General features: G+C 34.7%; 1 protein-coding gene across 1 annotated transcript in view; it reads left to right on the top strand.

Annotated features, from left to right (window-relative positions):
• The window catches only part of LOC111057838 (RNA polymerase II elongation factor Ell), a 93302-nt gene that overhangs the window by 33432 nt on the left and 37552 nt on the right, over positions 1-22318 (top strand). Inside the window, exon 2 of the mRNA XM_022345305.2 lies at positions 11593-11640. Coding sequence (XP_022200997.2) covers positions 11593-11640 — 48 coding nt within the window. The remainder of the gene's footprint in view (positions 1-11592; positions 11641-22318) is intronic.

The following is a 22318-nucleotide window of genomic DNA, read 5'->3' as shown; positions in this document are numbered from 1 at the left end:
GTAAGCTAACTATCAATGTCCTGTCACTTCAGCCAGTCAAAGTTACAGATGTTCAAACGCAAAGGTGCATGACTTTCGGGTCTGACTATTGCATAGCAATCGACTGTCAAAAACGATTCCCAACTCGCCTCCCAATTTATAATATCATTATGTGAATACTAAGGAAGTCTAGAGAGAGCACTAAATATCTTGCATGACATTTTGAGAACTGAATATGACATGGAAATAAATAAAATGAAGACAGAAGTGATGATCTGATCTAAGAACCCTGAAGTTGAATTAATAAAATTAGATAACAATGTCCTCAAGCAAGTGAAAAAATAAAAATATTTGGTTAGTATCACTCCTGAAGATGGAAGGAACACAGATGATATAAAACGTCGTATAAGAGAAGCAAAGGCTATTTTCATCAGTTAGCGGAATTTCCTTTCCTCAAATAGTCTCAAGTTACAAATTAGAAAAAGATTAATAAGAAGCTGCATTTGGAGCACTCTATTGCACTCTATGGTTCTGAAACCTGGACTATTGGTAAGGCAGAAGAAAGGCACTAAATGCCTTTGAATTATGGTGTTGGAGACGGATGCTCAAGTTGAAATGACTGATAGAATTACTAATGAGGAAGTATTTCAAAGGGTTGAGGGAAAAGCTATATCTTTTGCGTATTTCAAAGGACAGACGGCATTCTTGGCTTGGCCATGTATTTAGTCACAACGAATTCACGTTACGAATACTGGAAGGTATGATAATTGGACAAAGGGCTTGTGGTAGACCCCGGCTACAATATTTGAAGCAAGTAGCCAAAGATCTAGGGGTCCAGAGCTACATCCAACTGAAAAGTACAGCTCTGGACAGAAAACGATGGAAATCTGCCTACCAATCAAATGATTGAAGCTAAAGAAGAAGATGTGAATACTATCATAGAGAAACAATAGCGTAAGAATATCTACTTATCTCAATATCCACTTATGCTATTGTTTCTCTATGATACTACTCAACATTACCATAGAGAAACAATAGCATGGTATAGGGCGTTTATGTCGCAACTCTTACTGTTATCTCAAGTTGATAGTTCATGTAATTCTTTCCCGTGAAGCTGTGTGACATTGGTAGTCTCTCATATTGTTATTATTATTAAACTAAAATCCAAATAAAATGATGTAATCATATTGTGCCGTTCATACACCCTCTCCCCAACAAAACAGTAAAATTCGACAATAATCAACAGTAATCGGCTTGAGATAACAGTAGAAGTTGCGACATAAACGCCATATACCATGGGATATCTACTTACGCTATTGTTTCTCTTTGACATTACTGACCAAGTGTATTTTGTCATTTTATTTTACAATTGTTATGAAACTTATGACTTCAGGTTCAAAAACACAGCTGGTAAGTAAAAGCGGTCATTATTATTAAACGAAAATCCAAATTAAATGCTGTAATGCTGCACAATCATATTATGCCGTTGGAGCCGTTCATACACTCTCACCCCAACAAAACAGTAAAATTCGACAATAAACAACAGTAATCGGCTCGAGATAACAGTAGAAGTTGCGACATAAACGCGGGGAGTCTGCTAACTGGTAGATGCAACGAGATATCATAATATAAGCCTCAACCACGATAAAAGAGTGACTGGCGTAGTAAGGAATTAGGGGTGAGAAAATCTCTCTCACACATCTTCCCCTCTAACTCTGCATGCATAAGGCCAGTATGGAGAATGTTGGGAAGTGAGGGTACCGGCTGCCCAGAACAAACTCACCAAACTCTTACCTATACTCTGTACAAAATTACTTCTTGCTTGGGATGGACATGCGCAGCAGAGAAAGCATACAGCGGGTGGGATACAGAGGCGGGATGTTGCCGGTTTGAAACGGTCAGCGTTCTCCAACTTCTGACTGTTCATGTGCTCATGCTACAAAGCGAAGTTTCCTGTCTGAAAGCAGTCAGACTACTGACAAATTGACAACTGCGCTTTAACCTATGACTCTATTAATCACTGTAATTGGCTGATCTCCCTCCATTTCTCTGCGCCGCATATTCCTACAAGTCAGAAGTAATCTTGTACGGACTATAAAAAATTTAGAGATGAGTCCCATAAGGTGGGAGTCGAAGCTTAATGTTATATCTCGCGACTTCAAAACCATCACTAAGGGCCAGTTGCACGTACGTCTGTTAAATATGGACATTAACGCCGATTAACAAATCAGCGTTAGTTTTACGGATTCATTTCTGTTACACAAAGATCAGTTAGTTTTTATTCCCGATTAAATTTTGCGGTTAACTAACCAAGATTTTAACGGTTTCACAATCCGGAAACACTGTAATTTAACCGACAGATGTTATTATTAGAGCAAATTATTCTGAGCAATTATTCTGAGCAAATGGCACAAAAGTGAGGTTATGTTATTGAAGCGGTGACTATTCATTACGCATGCACCATAAAAATGTTGTGTCTGTCGCCAGTGTCCTGCCATCTGCAGACAAACCAGATCGAAATCTAACATCAAAAATCAGAATCTAATTTCGAATGCTAATATCAGCTAAATACACTTCTCTATTTTATTATCAACTGATGGAATTCATTCATATATTTAGCTCATACTTTGAATTTTGTAGTTTTTGTTTTACCAAAAACTAATTGGAAGACAGCTATCAGTAGGTACCTAATCGGCGTTAGTTGGATTTAATTCCCCGTGAATGAGCTGTTGAAATACGTCGATTAGTTTAACCGGCGTTATTTTTCGATTTTTACCGTTGTGCAACCAAATTTTCTTCATTTCAGCTAATCGCCGTTAAAATGGTGCCAATTAATCAGAATTAGAATTTTTTAACGCCAGTTAGTTTAATCGGCGTTATCGCTTGAAATTTCTGTTTTGTGCAACCTAAATGCATCGGTTAGCGCTAATATCGATTAAAGTATAGCATTTTATCGTGTTTAAACGTTAACCGACGTACGTGCAACTGGGGGTATACAATAGTATACTTTGTTAAAATATATGATACGCATAAAAAAAACTAATTAAATTTATATTGCCACGATGACCGGAATACTGAGTGAGGTACACAGAGATGCGACCACTGACGTTAGGATAATAGGCTCGTGTTCAATTTTCTGTTAAATGTTCTCAGCTGACTTCATTGGCTTGTCAAACCATCATTATTTTCATTGCAACTACTTTTTTCAGGGGACTGTCTTATACCAATATATTTTTACACTTTTTTCACTGATATCTTGTCGAATAGAATAATTAATCCTTATAACTGCCGTAACGTATTGAGAACTTGAAAGCCATAACTGATGAAATAATGGTTCGACGAAATAGTGAAACCTTCTGAGTATGAGAAACCAGTTTTCAGTTTGTAAGTTGATGGCCTTGATATATTTTACTTACCCCGGTACAAAAATCGCGCTATTATCACTGTTTATTGCATGATTCTATCGATCATACAATGTTGGCATAGTAAGAGATCGTAGAGTTCTTAATGTGGAGGTTATTTGGGGGAGGTTGGATCATATTTCAGCTAACCGGAAGCGTTGGATGACTGTGGTTCAATTATTCCCATTGATCTTTTTATATCCGGTTTCAATCCAGGAAGCTATTGATTATATTCCAAATGCCTACTTAGGTGGTTTATAATTGACTAATCTTGACTTGAAAAATCACTCCATGTCGTCGAATATAATATCATGTTGTTTCATATCTCATACCCATTAAAGTGTAACGTTGGAGCTGAGGAGTACTGTAATATACTCAATGTTCATGAATGAATGTCAAGGACACAATGATTATGAGAAGCTGGAAACTGTTAGTTTAGTTCTGAAGCTGTAAAACCGTGGCATCCATGATCGGATTAATATACATTTTTGGAGACCAAGTTTTGTAAAACACACATCGATTTTAAAAAGGGTCGGCTTCCGAGCTCGGGATCTATAAGTTCTGGACTTACAGAGTCCAAGACTAAAATGAGCTCTCCGGTCTAAATCGACTTTCTGAGTTACGGGTTAATCTCATAAACTCCGGGGTCTATCAAGTTCTCGCCTGATTTGAGTCCAGAACTTTGAATAATCAATCATGTGGGAATTTCTCAATATTTTACTGTTGTATTGTTGGCTTATAGCAATATAGCAAACAGCTGATTGAAGCGGGCTAATTCAAATGAGCAAGCTCTCCAAACTATTATTTAACAATAGTTTGTAACAAATATAATTATTATTATTTTGTGAAAAAATCGTTTCGATTTCTTTATAGGTATATTCAAAGCAAAACCTAACCTTTTGAAACATGAATGAATAAACATTACATTTTTACTTTCCTTGCCCTATTACCATAGGTAAGGAAAGTATTGCTTTCCGAAATAAATTATGGTACCCCAATTTCTAAATTTCTATACGTTTCAAGGTCCCCTGGGTCCAAAAAAGTGGTTTTTGGGTATTGGTCTGTATGTGTGTGTGTGTGTGTGTGTATGAGTGTAGGCTATGTGCGTCTGTGTACACGATATCTCATCTCCCAATGAACGGAATGACTTGAAATTTGGAACTTAAGGTCCTTAGACTATAAGGATCCGACACGAACATTTTCGATCAAATGCAATTCAAGATGGCGACTAAAATGGTGAAAATGTTGTCAAAAACAGGGGTTTTCGTGATTTTCTCGAAAACGGCTCCAACGATTTTGATCAAATTCATACCTATAAAAGTCATTGATAAGCTCTATCAACTGCCACAAGTCTCATATCTGTAAAAATTTCAGGAGCACTGCACCATCTATGCAAAGTTTGATTTTAGATTCTCAATTATCAGGCTTCAGATACAATTTAAACAAAAAATTTCAAGTGGAAAAGATTGAGCATAAAAATATCTACAATTAATGTTCAGTAGCATTTTCACCTAAAATTGAAAATAAGTGCGAAATTCGAGAAAAAAAGATTATTCAATTGCAAACTGTTGGCAACTGTTGATTCTATTAGATCATTTACTATGAACAGATAGTAGACTTTGTGTGTCTGCAGCGCTATTGTCTTATCACCAGCTGGCTCAGATCTTAGAAATGCGCGGGAACACTAGCGTCAGTTCTAGCGTCAGATCAATTTTCATAACGGCAAGGAAAGTTGTGTGAGTGCACCACACCAGATTTTTTATGCTGTTATTGATCATTGATCCTAACCAGTGATTTTGGAATAAAATTTTAGTAGGCTATTGAGTTGGAAAACGTATTCGTTTTAAAAAAACTGGAATAATAGTAATCTATTATTTTTATTATTAATATGATGAATATGACATTGATTAATTATATTCACATTGGAAGATAAAATTCCTATTTCCAAGGCAATCCTTGTATTATTTTTCTTGAAAATTTTAGGTTATGTCATAGTCGTAAAATATGGTTAGTTCTATCTATTTCTGATAATAGTTCTATCTATTTCTCATAATAATTCTGATAGAACTTTATTCCAAAATAGACTTGCAAACTATAAATTATGAATTTAGATGTACTAATACAAATAATTTAGGTATTCCAATACATCTATTTGGCTATTTATCCACTCCAAAACAATAACTGAGATGTTTTTGCTCAGTTTAAAGTCCAGAACTTAATTTTGAAACCTAGCTCTCGCCTAAACGAGGGTTTAAAATAACGCTGTTTCATGCTCTCGCCTATCGATTTTTGATAAATCCTTGACTCGGAAAGATGCGAGATTCTAATTCAAGTCCGCGACTTATACTCAGAAAGCGAAATTATAAACTCCAGGATCTAACGTGATCTCTAAACTCTAGGGTCTATTTGAGTCCTCGACTACGTTAACGCTCTGACTCGGAAAGCCAATTTTCTGACACCAGAGTTTAAAGCCAGTTAAAGTCAAAAACTTAGCTAAATCCCGAGCTCGGAAACCGGCACCAAGTTTTGTAAAACACACATCGATTTTAAAACACTTGTAAATTCACATAATACAGAAAATTTGGATGACTGAGTCACTTCTTCGACTGGTGAGTCGTAGTGGTGTTGTTTTTGCTTGTAAATTTCAACCGTCGAGACCACAGAGTAAGTAGTGAGAACGAATGGAGGTAACAGGATTACAGATTGAGGGGGAGCCATTGTGGGAATGAACGATGAAATTTGAGTGAAAGTAGAGTTCAAACTTGATTTGTCAACAGCTAATGACCAATCGCAGGGGATCTCCTTCTAAATATTTAGATTCTCAATGTTTAAGCTTTCAGTTTACTAGAGATAGATAATTATGTAACAACCGAAACTAGTATCTCACATTTTTATGCAATTGCTTCAATTATTTTTTCTAACTCTTACATTATTCTGAATTTTATCTATTTCAATTTTCTCCAATATAATAATTTTTTTTCAAACTATTTTGTTGTCACACGATACATAAAAATGTGTGTGAGTACAAAAGATTGAGGTGATGTCGAATCAATTCCATGTCTTATTCCATTGTCTACTCCTCAATTCAATTATTGGAAACGAATATAGAGGTATTGACAAAAGCAAGACATTCATTCCGCCAACTAAACTTGTTAGAGAAGCGTCTCTCCTGTCTTGAAATAAGCAACCCTCCCTATACTTGCACACTTCAATGGGCAGGTTACCCCTCTGAGCACTGCTGGCTTAACAGGAAAAATGTCGGAAAATAGTCTATAAGGGGATGGAAGCCATTTCTATTGATTCCCAAACAGATGAACAGGTTAATTAAGCGATGTATTTCTAGACAACAGGAGGGTTAGTACGAAGAAAAGAATTCCCTTCAGACAAAAATATTATTGTAGTTACTGAAGAGAAGCAGGAATAGAAGCTTCATGCTTCTATTTTGTCATTTCTCTGAAACAAGTCTTCAATGGTAAAAAAAACTAAGAAACTAATCAACGAGATCTTTCTACAGTTACTGAAATACATTTCCAGAATCGTTGTTTTCATGAAAAGAATAACTTTTTTAAATGCTTCATTTCTTATAAAAGGTGGAGCATTTCAAGTATCTATAAAAATATGTGAATGGATGCTTTTCATTTTATTCAATCAAGTCGAAAGTACAATACATTTAAAAAACTGTAAATTTGTTTCGGAAATAAATCTAATAATAACAATAGTTCCAGTTCCGAAAACTATTCTGGATAATCCAATGATGCAAGTAATTATAAGTTGGGGTTTTCAATTTGAGGAAGATTAATTTGATAAATCGATCGGTAATTCCATGCTATATCTGCAGTCTATAAAACTTGACGACCTACACAATAGACAAATTTTCAAATACTGAGTCCATGTATTCAGCTTATCAACAGAAAATTGCAGAAAGTGACAAAAAAGAAGTGGGTTGGTTCTAGGGTATAATGAGATTTACTTTAAACTGTCAGAAAACATATAATAATACAATTAATTTATTAAAATAATTGATTTATCAATAGTTAATAATTGATATTATTAATTATTATAATTAAAAATTATATAATATTTAATCCATTAATTCATTTCATTCATCCAATGCTTACAGTTTCAAGTAAACCTCAGCCCTGGCACCATGCAGCTCTCTTGATCATTGGGTGACCTACATGGTGCATCTTCAAAGATATTCACTTTAAATTACTGTCAGCATTAGTAGAATGATAAGCATTGATGTAATGAGGAATTCCGACAGTGGATATCGCTATAGAGACTGAACCAAATAAATTTCAGTTCTTTAGTTTATTTGTATTATTGAGCGAATTGAGCAAAATATTGTAGAACCCCATTTTCTCAGCCCAAGAAAAGAACGAATCCAAATTGAGAGAATAACCTCCTCGATGATAAATTCAAACCGTTCTCTGATGTAAATGAATGGAGGTTAATAATTGATCAGATATTGCGGCGCTGTGATAAAATCAAGCCGGACTTGATTTTTCAGTGTTGCCAATCGTAAGCTGAACATTGAACGAACTAAGAACTCAGCTTCTAGTGAACCCGTTCCGTTATTACAGGTTGAAAATGTCAAGGCAGTCGGACAGCCAGCAAGAATCAGACTAGGCTTCTTTGCATTTCAGCTCTGCTCGCTGCTGATAATCATTCTTTGCTTAGTTGCTTTGAAAATCACTCTTCCCACCATCAAGCACTAACCTGAGCTTTCAATAAAGTACCTGAGAAGGATGACCAAGATTCTAAGCTGGAATCTTTTCATCTGAGGGCCATATGCACCAATTACGTTCAATAATAATAATAATAATGATAATAATAATAATAATAATAATATAGCTTTACTTACATTCTTAAAAGAACAAAAGCCTCTCTTATGAGGTATATTATGTGGTTGGCAATAAATACAATTTCACATAAATTTAAATTATAAAATTTTTCCACTTTTCAATTCAGAGTCTGAAAATAATTTTTCCCTACAGATACCTTGAAAAGTGACCATTTCTGCACTGATTGCAGGCCGCAAAGAATCACTTTTCCGCTCTAGTGCGCAAAGTATTACTTTGCGTACTCTTAATACTCTGCGTATTATCTTGCAGCCAATCAGCTGTTGACATTGTTGGCGTGTATTTTGAATGCGAATTTGTTCTATCTATATTCTTTCTGATTTTCAAATAAATAAGAATGAGAACTCATTAAATTATACATTTTGAATATTATTAATTATTCATTATTTCAAATAATATTTTTTCATTCATAAATTGATTGATTAAAAAATGATTCAGAAATTAAGATTTACTCAAAATTATTCAAATTTTCGAATTAAATGGATTTATTCAATTTTTAATTTGAATAAATTATCGATAATTAATTTTCAATTGGATTATCAAGCTTAAAATGAATTAAAGTTGTTATTAATAACAAAATTATACAGACAAACATTTGATTGATTTCAGCCATCATTTTATCAATAATCAACGACTTTTCATATTCAATGGTAACTGTAGTTATCAAACTATACCTCACTAAAGTTAGTTTTGACACCTTCATTTACCAGGAAACGAATGACTGATAGCTGTTCTAACGCGGTGCACATTGATAATGGGGCGGCTAAATTGTAACTGAAGTCACCGCCAGTTGTCTGTATAGTGAGGTTTTTCTAATGGAAATTCATTGCAGGATGTCAGTACATTATGGTGATTCATGTTTGTCCAGAAACAAACATTACCATCAACCAGAAACAAAAAGAGCAAGTAAGGAATGGAGCCATTGCTCATCGCCCAACCCCCCAAAAATATCCCAACTCAGCAATCAGCTGGAAAACTCTTGCTGACTCTCTTCTGTGAAGTAAACGGATTAATTTTGGAGCATTACATTGACAGGGGAATGACAATAAACAGTACTCCTCATTCATATTTCTTGAAAAATCAACTCTGGCCCAAAATCAGAAGTAAATGGCGAGGACATCACACTTTAGGTGTTTTGTTACAGCATGACAAAGCCAGACCACATACGGACCCGTCTCTCAGTTCAAACTATCCAGAATATCAAATTCAAATGTCTCATTCACCCACCTTATTCTCCAGAATAATATTATCAATGTGCACAGAGTTAGAACAGCTATCAGTCATTCGTTTCTTGGTAAATGAAGGTGTCAAACTAACATTAGTGAGGTATAGTTTGATACCTACATTTACCGGGAAACGAATGACTGATAGCTGTTCTAACGCGGTGCATATTGATACTGGGGTGGCCATATTATAACTGAAGTCACCGCCAATTGTCTGTATAGTGAGGTCCACGATAATTATAATGGCAGTGTTTGATTAGCAATGATATTGCTATCCTTGTCCATCATTCGACAAAGCGGATAGCGCCATTTCTTTATCGCTTTGCTCTGTTGCCAGATCGTCTTTTAACAATGTAGAATCAATAATTAATTAACAAAATATTTTATCTTAATTATGAAAATTCATTATTATGAAATTATTGAAAAATTTAATTTCTTGCTTAATAAAATATAATTGATTATTTTAAACGAGAATGAACCTTTGAAATTACATGAATAACCCGTATCAGCTACCGTCTATAGAAGGCATTGACAAGACCGAGGATCGGCAACGTTTTTCTCCTATATTTCTCCACTGCCATTATAACGTGGACCTCACTATACCAAAGTCACTGATCCACCAGCTGGTAGTCATTGTGTGAGCTTCAACGAACATCCCTGCCAACTGCCGGATCAATCCTACAACTTCTCGGAACTTTACAGCACTTTTAAGGTTTTTATTTGATTCACCTTCGTTCAATATAAATTCGCGTATTCGGTCAATCTTCGATTAATTCGTTTTAGTGGTTTTTGATTGAGATTCCACTCAGGTCATCGCATAAATCATTTATATTATGAAAATGTTCGGAGTTTCTGGATACCTATCTAGTTTACTGCTTTTTTTCTGAGTTGGTAGGTAATTATTGAACCAGAAATAGTCCAGATACGATTCTCCGTCGAATATCTTATTAAGGTTGTTATTGTTTCATATTTTATTCATACTCTGCGTCTGACAAACAATAAATTGGCCTCAACTTTTATCACGCCTTGTCATCTATTGCCCAAAATTAGTGAACAGTTCAATATTGAATGATGACAATTATTCTATGAAATATTCAACCAAAACTCCTTCACTCTCCACGTTATGTAAAAAGATATGAGTAGCTGCTTTTATATCAGTTACCTTGGTAATATTATCATCATGATTATTGTCTGTTGTTTATACAGAGTGACTCATATATGTATGATATATGTATATATAAACCTTTTATATCAGTTATACCTATATATAAACCTATACGGACAAATTTTGGAAAGAAACGTATATACAGAGTGAGTGATAATGTATGGGAACCCTTCAATAAGTTGAAGACTGTTGTAGATTTATAATACTGTGTAACTTTCAGAATAAGTTATTGGTCGAATACTCTACCTTTTGACGTACAACTGAATTTAAACCCCTCATAAGGGGGTGTTTTAGGGGTAGTAAATCGAATATTTTAAATTTAAACACCAATTTCTATAGTGTGGTACATAATTTTGAAGGCCTTTTCAAAACAAAAAACATTATTTATTTCATTGACAGTCACAAATCATAATTACAATTATGATTGGGAGAAGACAACAGGCATAGCCCAAAACTGTCTTCTCCCAAATTTTTACAAATAAGAGTTTCAAAAAGAATGAGGTTATGATTCCACTTTGCACTTCAAAAAGTCCAATTTTCTCTTCAAAACTAATGACTAAACTAATAATTTTAAATTTTGATATTTCAAAACTAATTAAACATAGAGGAAAGATATCATAAGATATTCTATGGTATAGGAAGTTTATGTTCCAAATTTCAAGCCTATTTTTCGTTAACTCAATCCGATTACTGTAGACTACTGTCTATTATTACTGTTTTGGCCGGGTGAGAGTAAAAAATAACTGCACAGTACGGTATGAGAGACTACCACCGTCACTTAGTTTCACGAACTAGGACTATCGGTTTGAGTTAACAGCGAAATGTAGAACATAAACGCCCTATACCATGGGATATCTTCTTATGCTGTGTCCCCTCTATGGTTATACTTATTGTATGTTTGTCTTTATAGGTTGATAGTTATTGTTAGTGTAACCTGCTGATTGCAATTCTTCTTGTTTCAGAATAATTGTTCAAAAGCGCCAACAATCCAGTTCCTAGGAAATGAGGGGGTAAGTCAACTAATGTTCAAAATCGCTACTCTCGCTCACTTGTGTCTCAGCTTACATTATAGCTCAGTTGAGAAGATGAAACGTGATAATGCGTCATTTCTGAAATTCCATTCCCGTACGTGTATAAGCCATTTATTTCCTTTATTATATTATAGATTACCTCTTATATTATCTTGATTGCTTTTATTTATCTTCAATGTTTTCTCGTGAGTGGGATGTTCATTGCTTATCTATTTCATCGAATTTGACTGAAGAGTTTATTGTGTTCTTAGCCTCTCTTGAAACTGATTGTAGTCTGAGTAAAAGATTGAATCTTGAATAGAAAAATGCCGATCTCAGAGGTTAACCGTTTGTTAAATTTAGCAACAATGTCTATAATAAGTTACTAGTCCTGACAGATTTGGTGGGTTGTTTTAAATTTAGAAGTCCGACTCCCGTTTCCTAGCCACGGTGAGAGGGAGCTTGAGGGAGAGAGAGAGAGAGAGTGAGTGAGAGTGAGAAACGAAAGATTCTCTTGTATGTCATATGCCGCATTTGTGTCAAACTTATTTTAGATTGGAAGCTCCACTGTAATGGTTGTACTCTTGTACAAGTAACATTACCTATGAAATTTTTCCTATTCGCTTACCCAGCCTGGGCAGCCTACCTCAAATTGAATCCGTTATCTTACAGTCAATGCTCGATGAGAATTTTATCCTCCATCAAGGGTATTATTATTTTTGCTTTCAAGTATTCATTCAAACCCTAATAAGAAAAATGTTATCAGTAATCATAATGCATGGTATCTGTAATTCTTTAGTTCATGCTCTTTATTTATAAAAAAAATATTTATCAAATAAAATATGATAATGAGGAATGTGAGGATTAAAATTAAATGTAAGGATTTTTATAAAAACACTAGCTGGCCCAAAATTAAATATAAGGATTTTTATAAAAACACTAGCTGGCCCTGCGAACTTCGTACCGCCAAAAAATCAGTGTATCTCATGTCACACATCACTTTATTTGGTGAATCATGAAATTCATCTGACAATCAATTTTTTCATTCACATCTCAATACGGACTTCCTATGTGCTTAGTCATGCAGAATTTATTATTATTTTTATTTTTATTACTACTATTATTACTATTTTTTCATTGAAAATGAATTACAATTTGTTACTGATGTCAAAGAAAAGGTTTTCAACGATCCAGTCTATGACTTCCGTTCCCATCCTTCACCTGCCCACAGGGAAAAAATATCAACTCTGTTACTGGGGATGAGATTTATTAATTAGTTTATTGCTAAGCTAACTCAATTGTCTGCGCTTTATTGTCAGATTAGTGTAGCCTACCATGGTTTCATGTCCGGTAAACTTTGTGTTTATTAAAGTGGAGTTTGACAATTTCAAATAGTTTTTTAAATTATGGAAAGAATCCACATTATCGATATTGGTTCTACAAATGTCATCACTATGAAAACACTATAATGAAATCACCTCAACATAAACCTACAACCTGCTACATTGCATAACATCACTGTTGCACTAATAAGCGTTTTCTCGAATATAATGTGAAAGACTCTCTGCGTAGTCGTATTGTACTGTGGTACAGTATGTCGCACATCCAACATGCGATTGTGGTTCGTCTGCAACCGCCCTAAGTGTGATCCGGCTATTAAACTCCACGGATTGTTTCAAACGCATGTCTTTATCTGATGATAAAATAATATAAGAATTAATTTTTGTGTGATTATAAAAACCTGAAATTCTCGAAAAAGAAGTCCACATTCTTAAACAGGTGAGAGATTTTGGCAAATCGTCCATGCTGCTTTTATTCCTTTCTCTCACTAATCTTCCATCTCTCTTGCATTCACTTCTCATTTTTATTTACGAACTGGGAGCAATGGCTTAAAAGACTACTTGGACTAAATTCTAAAGATCTAGAAATTAGCATCCAGTGCCAAACACATTGTATTCTTAATTGTCGTATCACACATTAATTATCTTTCTCTTACTCATTTCTCTGTTGGAATAGACATCCATTAAATACTGTTAGTACAGTAGTTGTATTTAGATTACATTTTTCATAATTGGCCATGCAATCGATTGGAGGAACATGCTTGAACATCGAAGTGAGAAATACATTCATTATACAGGGTGTCCCACGAAAGGTGTAACAGGCGAAAACCATAGATTTCAATTGAAATTTGCTAAAAATGTCCAGTGAAATTTTCTTATACCGACCTTAGTTTTCAGATTTTTGTTCATTTGTTCGACGATTATTAACTTTTTATGAGCGTTTGGAAAATTGTCACATTTTTTCCTTCTTGATGAAAAATCTTCATGTTTGGTGAAATAAACGGTTTCTGAAAGGAAATAGTTGAAAAATATTTTTGGCCTTAATATTGGAAAGTAATACAGTAGGAGAACAGCTCAACTTTTGTATTTCGGAGCCTTTGATAACGTGTCACCCTAGGCACTGGTCTAGCATGCGTAGTGGGACATTCGGCCTTGTTGGTGGAGGGTAGTTTTCCCTATCATAGAATTCGTGAGTGACTCTTGCCTCGCAACCTTGACTAGACTCATAGTTCTGTCTATGTAAAGACTGACCTAACTGCTCAGTTCTAGCAAAGAGAATGTGATAGTCTACCAAATGAGGATTTGCATTTTTTTTTTTCAATTTTCCCAGAGACCTATAACTATACATTCTTTTAGTGTCCAATTATACAGGAAAATACTGAGTGATTCAAAATGAATGTCCCTTTTTCAAACAATCAAATTTATTTTGAAAAACTGTGGCACACAAACCAATTTCACATCAAATTACTTACTCAGAAAGTAAGAAAAAATAAAAATATATTCAAGAAATATAATATATTATAGCACAATCCTACACAACAGAAGTGTTTGGAAAACATAAAATACGAACTTTTGTAAATATTTAGAATTAAACGTGAATTATAAAAACAGGCTTCAAACTATGTATAAATCATCCATTGGCAAAAACGTTTTCACCGTCAATATTATTAGAAGTTATCAGAGATAAATTATTATTATTATTTAGTAAATAATAATAATTCAGTGAAAAATAATAATTATAATTTTGTGGGTAGATAGCACAAGCTGATAAGTTATGATTAGTAAACTTTTCAGGAGAGTAATTCGAAAGTTTGGTATTGCTGCTAAAATCAGCTATCATATTTTTTTCTTACACATTTCACACTAATATAATCAGCTGATCTTTGACTATTCAATAATATGAAATATTAAGGAATAAAAAATTTATAAACTATTAAGTAGCCTACTTTTGCAAGTGATGTCATAGTTATCATGTTTTGCCATCTGCCAAATGTTTCAAGTCACAATGTTAGGAACAGTATAGGAAATATGTTAAAAATCTATTATTTACAAATTTGAATATATCTTTTCATCAATTAATTGGTATTATGTACAAGTATTAATTAAGGTAATCTAACTTAAACTGTTTGCTAAGTTGTATGGGTTAATTTAGTTCTCAATTTATGTTATTCATTTTCAGATTTTATAATAGCCTACCAGTACAACCACTTATCAAATTTTGCCATCTTTTGATAATTGGTTTATTATACAACCCGGTAGTAGAGTGTAGATATGTACTTATATTTGTCATCTTAGGGATTGGAAGAAAATGTTCTATCAGGTTTGAGCAAGGACTACATCTCAGCTATTTACAGAGATAGCCTACAACATATCTAGTTATATCATCTTATAGATCTAAATTTTCTGAACACATCAATATGCAGAACTCAATTTGGCCAAAAATGTGTCTCATCAGCTTTCGTCATCTACCCACAGAATTTATCTCTGATATCTTCTAGTAATATTGACGGTGAGAACGTTCTTGCCAATGGATGATTTATACATAGTTTGTAGCTTGTTTTTATAATTCACTTTAATTCTAAATAATATATTATATTTTCATTCCTTTTACCCAATTACATCATCAGATGAATGATTGGGAGAGAATCAATAAGATAAAACACATAACTGTCTCCCTGATTTTAATAATAAAAAAACTGTATAGAATATTTTTTATAATAATGTACTTATCTACAGAACAATACAACAGACGAGGTGTTACTCGTCTGATACACGGCTTGTGTGATACGGAGAGAGTGAATAAGGCACATAACATTTGATACGGTTTCTCGGCCAAGCTAACTGAGTTATTGTTCTCTCTCCTTGTCACTGTGCTATTGCTCTCCCCCTCTCGTCACCAAGCTTGTCTGTCAGCTGATCCGTTTTATAACCGCACAGACGTCCTTGGCCGTAATTTCTTGTTCCATTTAACCACACCACAATCCGCTCGGCTCTGTCATAATCACTCGCTGCCTCTCTGTCACACACTATCTCTCTCTCTCTCTCTCTCTCTCTCCTCTCTCTCTCTCTCTCTGTCTGTCTCTCTCAATCTCAATCTGTGCTCCTATATATATGTAGCTCTATTTTGTTTCTTGATCTCGTAGACTCTCGCGACCGCTTTTATAGAAACACCTATTATTTATTTTTCAGATCTATCTCATTTTTCTAGTCACCAGAAACTTTTCAGTGCTGCTAAACAGGGAAGGAATATCGAGTTACTGTATAACTTGTAACCTCTCTTCTCTGCAATAGACTCTAATTGACAGATGATGTTGTGTTTTGTGAAACAAAGTTTTGTGCCTCTGATTGGACACTGCCAGCAGCCTACCCTACTGGCTGCACTGATTCCTGGTTGCACTATAATTGTCGGATACATTTTGGACTTTCAGCATTGCTTGAATGGGAAGCATCTACACACTACAATGGGCCCGTTCTGGGAACATGAAACGTGGTAAATTGTCCGATTTACCCGGTAAAAAGTTCCGCGTCCCATGGGAACAATTTTGACAGATTCTGTACCAGAAACTAGTTCCTGTAACAAATTCCTGCCCCACAGACGAAGCCTGGTTAATTGTGACAGTTCACATTTAAAGAGCTCTCATTGAGCGATTGACTTGTAGTCTGCTTGCTTCTCTGCGCATGCGTATTTACAAGCTATCTTCTGCTTCCTCCACTTTTAAAAAATATTGTCTATTGAACTATTATGAAAAATAAACCTGTCCTGACAACATAATGATAATAACAATAATAAAATGTTTCCATTTACAATATAGAACCTATAAAGTATTCTTTGATCTGTTATAGCCAACATATAAATGTTATGGAATATTCGCGTACACCAGCACCAGCTACTTGATTTGAATTTGTACTATTGCTTTAAATCATAAAATTAATTTCATAATTGAAATATAATTATTTTGATGATACACTACAGCGGCCTTTGCTAATTTACGCAGTTTCTCTACGACACTCTTTGGTGGAAATTAATTTCAAAAGTGCGCGCAAAAACTTGAACCGAAGATCTATAGTGATGCTCCATGGGAACAATCTGCACCAGATTGAACAATTCACCACTTTTTCGTGCTCCCAGACCGTGCGCAATATTTTTGAACGAGCGTTGCGAGCTCTTACTTTTGATTTCAGGCGCGAGTCGTACTCGGTTTCCGGGTATGTGGGTCTGTTTGTATTTCAATCAATCAACTTCAAATTCTCAACACATAATATATAGGCCTTATATTTACAAGCAGAATCGAATCAAATCAAAATTTTTATTCTCAATCAAACAATTGAGGGTCCTGCCAAACCAGAAGGTTTTTCGGGGGGGGGGTGCCCAGTTACAGAAAAAAAACGAGTTACAAAAGATGAATAAACTTAGAACAAAATAAATATTACACTTCAAAGATTCTTAGTATAAGATGAAATAAAACGAATACAAATTGCAAAAAGAAAATAAGAAATAGGCTATACATAAGATTTCAGAGATTTTTAGAAAATTAATAAAAAAAGGGAAAATAACAAATATTTAATGGAAAGGAATGAAATAAAAGGAAACGGAAAAATTGTTTCACACAAGAGTGATACCTAGTACATTTTTATCGTTGGGCAGGAGGCAGTGACAATAAAAGGAAAGTTTTTAAAACTTCAGCCAGCAAAAATTGAAAAATTCCATTAATGTAAGCATAAGCTGTCATTTATTTAACTTGACGTTTCTTAAATTATGTGTACGTTTGTAATAATATTAGTTTTATAAATTGATTGTGCTGTTATTATTGAGATACAACATAAAATCAGCTTTTATCTGGATTATTGATTGCAGAAAATGATACATGGAATCAATAAATCAATTCTACTTGAACTATTTCTTCTGACTTACCACTGCTTTCAACAGAACAGCTGACAATATCAGCAGTATTATGAGCGAGTTCTCCAGCCAGGGGGGTTCACTAGTGAGGAACAATAGAGTAAATCTTACTTCTGTTTGAAGTGTATCTCACGTTGGTAGCTTGCAATCGAATTCGTATTTCGAATTATTTATTTCTTTTATTTTATAGTGCTTTCATTTCAAATTTATGTGTATTTTTTGTTGGCTGCTTGAATTATTTCAATGTTCCAGTACTTAACAAGTCTTCTCTCTGAACAAGGACGTTTGGAAGGTCATTCAGCATCCGCCCCTCCACCATCCATTCCATTGCACCTTTCACTGGTGCATTATCGAGTTTCGCTCCCTCTCTGTCCTTGTTTGTCTCTTACTTGTCTCGGCTCTCTCCTTCCTCCACACTACACAACACTTCCTCATCAAGACATACACCTATTGCGCCCAGCGGTCAAATAGGAGTGATACTTGGCTCCCATACACAAGTTCATTGTTTACGGGGTCATTACACAGTCTTATATATAGATACTTTGTGGCAGGCTCGCATCGCTCGCCTAAAATTCAATTTTAATTTGAGTGAGCAAACGCTCGTTCAACTACCACCAACTTCTTATTTATGAGGTATTTGTTTGATAAGCTATCTTCAATATCCACTTTCTTGGTATCTTGGTAGGGGCTACTCATTTTTTCTCAATCATTTAAAAATAACATCGAAAGTCGGAAAATTCTGTGAGAAATTGAATGAAGTTGAAAAAATTCTACATTGATTTTTAATTATGTAAAGATTTGATTCCCTAATTACAATGAAATACGCTTTTTATCACAATAAAAAATGAAATATTCATAATCATTTATGAGTTATTAATTACAATATCCTTTTTGGTTCTAGCCCAATCTTCTAATATCAATAAGAATGGAATTATAAGATGGAAATCTGTATTTCATTAATGTTTTAATACAGTAGTGTTTTGCTTGAAGCTTCCTTAGGATACTGTAGTGAGAATTTCGCTCCTTCAGTCGAGGAACCTAATGTTAGCTGCTAGTGAGAGCGAAATGACGTCATTCGTGATGACGTCACGGACGTTCACTTTGTTCCGTTCAATATGTGAGTGGCCAAACATATTCTGGCCGCTGGGCGCAGTCGGCAGATTCCCCTCCACAGTTCTGCCATAACAGGCTTCCCTTTCACTTGTAGTTCGAAACACAGAACAACTGGCTTCCTGTTGTTCGTTCTTTTATTTGTCTTCTCCTTTATTCAGTACTGTTCACCTCCTTTTTCTCCGCTCCTCCTTCCCCTCATCCTCCTCCTCATCCACCTCCTCCTCCTCGTCCTATTCCTCCACCACTCAAATTGAAACAGGATGTTTATTGTCAAACTACAACTAATAAACATAATGAATCAAGATGAATGAGTCATTAGAGTATTATCAAATTTGCTAATATTATTCTCTTCTTATTCTTCTTCGTAATTTTCTTCCTTCTTTTCTTCTTTTTCTCCTCGTTCTCCTTTTTCTGCGATTTCTTTTCGTTTTTCTGTTTCCCCTTTTTATTAAATGTTCTCCTTCTCTCTGCTTCTGTTTTCTCTTTCTTATATTCTTTCTCTTCCTCCGCTTCCATTTTTTCAACCTTACTAGTCCTTTCCAAAACGTTGTCCTCCCGTGTACTACAAATTTTTGTTTGATATATTCTTGTTCTATGGAAATTTAATGCAAAATAAAAATATTTTACAATACAGTATAAATAAGAAAACTGTTTGGATTTCTGCCAGTCTTTGTATGTAAAGAAAATAAATAAATAAAATATATTTAAAAGCTGATTATGTGGTTCAAATCACATAAAAAGTACAAGATATCAAGGACAGGAATGGTACAATAAATATAGAAAGGCAAATTCTTCTTATTTCTCCAACCCTTTTCATTTCTATGGTTCTATCTCCAGTGCAGTCGTTTATTCGTATTTCATTTTCTTCTTCTGCTAATTATCGTCACTTCAAATATATAAATAGATTATATATATATAGGATTTTCGTATTATAATTATCAATATCATTGGTGAAAAGTTTGGAACTGTTTAATATTTGTCACTAAAGTATAATTTAACGGTAGGTGTGGGGTTAGTGAAAAATTGCAAGAAGGAGGAAGAGAAGTGCGTGCGAGAGAGAGAGAGTGTGAGTGGGAGAAAGTGAGACGTTTGAATGTGACACAGATTCCTTATTGTTTGCCAATGCACTTGTGGTGGTTATGGAAAGTGAACTAGGTGTGTGGAGGGGAATCTGCCGATTGCGCCCAGCGGTCAGAATGTGTTTGGCCACTCACAGATTGAACGTAACAAAGTGAACGTCCGTGACGTCATCACGAGTGATGCCATTTCGCTCTCAGCAGCCGACATTACGTTCCCCGACTGAAGGAGCGAAATTCAAATTCACTACAGTATCCTAAGGATGCTTCAAGCAAAACACTACAATACGTTTTATTATGACAACGTATTAGCGTACTTGATGAGATACAGATTTCTAACCTGTAATTCCATTCGAATTGATAATAGAAGATTGGGCTAGAACTATTAGTGTACGATCAATCATTCATTAAGAATCATCTTCAATGAATGATCACTGTCAAATTCGTTTAAGCAACATATTGTCTCTATCATTCATTCTAATGTTTAGATTTTTCATTACATTTGTCTTTATGACAGAGATAATGTGAAAAAAATTATTAATTTGAACCATTATGCAGATTGAGTTCGTTGTTCAAAAAAATTGTCTCACTCCTTCATATATTTTTTTAGAAAATTACAGAAAGAACTAGACTCCATTACAAAAACTATCATGATATCTTCTTAATCATGGTGTTTTATCACTCCATTTTCTATTCATTTTTATAAAAAAGGGAAAAAATTGTACTCCTTCATCTTTTTTTAGAAAATTACAGAAAGAACTAGTCTTACAAAAGTTATCATGATATCTTCTTTATCACTTCATTTTTTATTCCTTTTTATGCAACCGAAGGGTGCACAGTTCAAATCAACCGCCGATTCAATCAAGCCTTAAAGTACTTATGAAAAATACAGGCGAGCGAAGCAAGCCTGCTGGCCTTATTTCTTGATAATTTAGCAGGAGGTCTAGGTTGAACGGATAAGGCGAATAGGGAGGAATGGTTGTTATACAGCCTATGGTTATCGAAAAGCATATATACCGTTATCTCTTCGGCAGTGAGAAAGTGGGAGCGGGACAAATAATGGGACTGGCAGTGATGACGTCACTACGTGGACAGTGTACTTGTTTAAGGGAGCCATGTATCACTCCCATTTGACCGCTGGGCGCTACTTGTGTATGTCCGTGTGGAGAGGGGTAGGAGGGAGTTGAATGGTGAAAGGAGCAACATTTTTGCAAACATTGTACAACTCCAGCAGATGATCCTTAACTCCTCCAAACTATATCTTTCTTTAGTGAGGTCCACGTTATAATGGCAGTGGAGAAAGATAGGAGAAAAACGTTGTCAAACCTCTGTCTTGTCCAATGCCTTCCATAGACGGTAGCTGATACAGGTTCATTGATGTAATATTAACTGTTCATTCTAGTTTATAATTATCAATTATATTTCATCAAGCAATGAATTATATTTTTTATTGATTTCATAATGAATTTACATAATTAAGATTTAATATTTTGTTTATTAATAATTGATTCCACAATGTTAAAAGACGATTTGGCACAGAGCAAAGTGAGAAAGAGATAGCGCTATCCGCTTTGTTGAATGATAGCAATACCATTGCTAATCAAACACTGCCATTATAACGTGGACCTCACTATTAATTAATGTGATGTCTGTTAGACTGACTAATATGGCGATGTCGTCAATTCATTCCATTAAGCTAGGCGCACACCATTTAGTCAAGACTAGACAAGACATGATCAGACACGTTCAGTCACAATACTTCACATAGTTACTTATGAAGACATGTCTAATTGCAATGACTAATCAGAGTGAGTTGCGTCACAAGCAGCTATGTGAAGTATTGTGACTGAACGTGTCTGATCATGTCTTGTCTTGTCTTGACTAAATGGTGTGCGCCTAGCCTTAGCAATGTTCACGATATTCATAATACACAGAAACCGATGTAGATTTTTCTCGATGAAATGTTTATGATTTTCCTGGAGTTATTTCTGGCCTCTGATAGTTTTTCAACCAAGGCGTACGTCCGTCATACGCGCCTCTTTTTCAACGTTCATTGCAGGCGGTGATCTGACTGATAATCTTATCAAAATCACGATATTCCCCAATTCAGAACTGATGAAAAAAGTATAAAAGATCTTAAAGACATATAAAATATGAATTTAGGAATACTTTGAATGGTTGAGAAATGAATTTATTTCTAATTCTCCTGAGTACTGCATACATTCAGTTTCTGTTGAATCGAAACCGTT

This window comes from Nilaparvata lugens, chromosome 9, assembly GCF_014356525.2.
Source record: "Nilaparvata lugens isolate BPH chromosome 9, ASM1435652v1, whole genome shotgun sequence".
NCBI lineage: Eukaryota > Metazoa > Arthropoda > Insecta > Hemiptera > Delphacidae > Nilaparvata > Nilaparvata lugens.
This window is presented reverse-complemented; position numbering and strand designations above follow the sequence as displayed.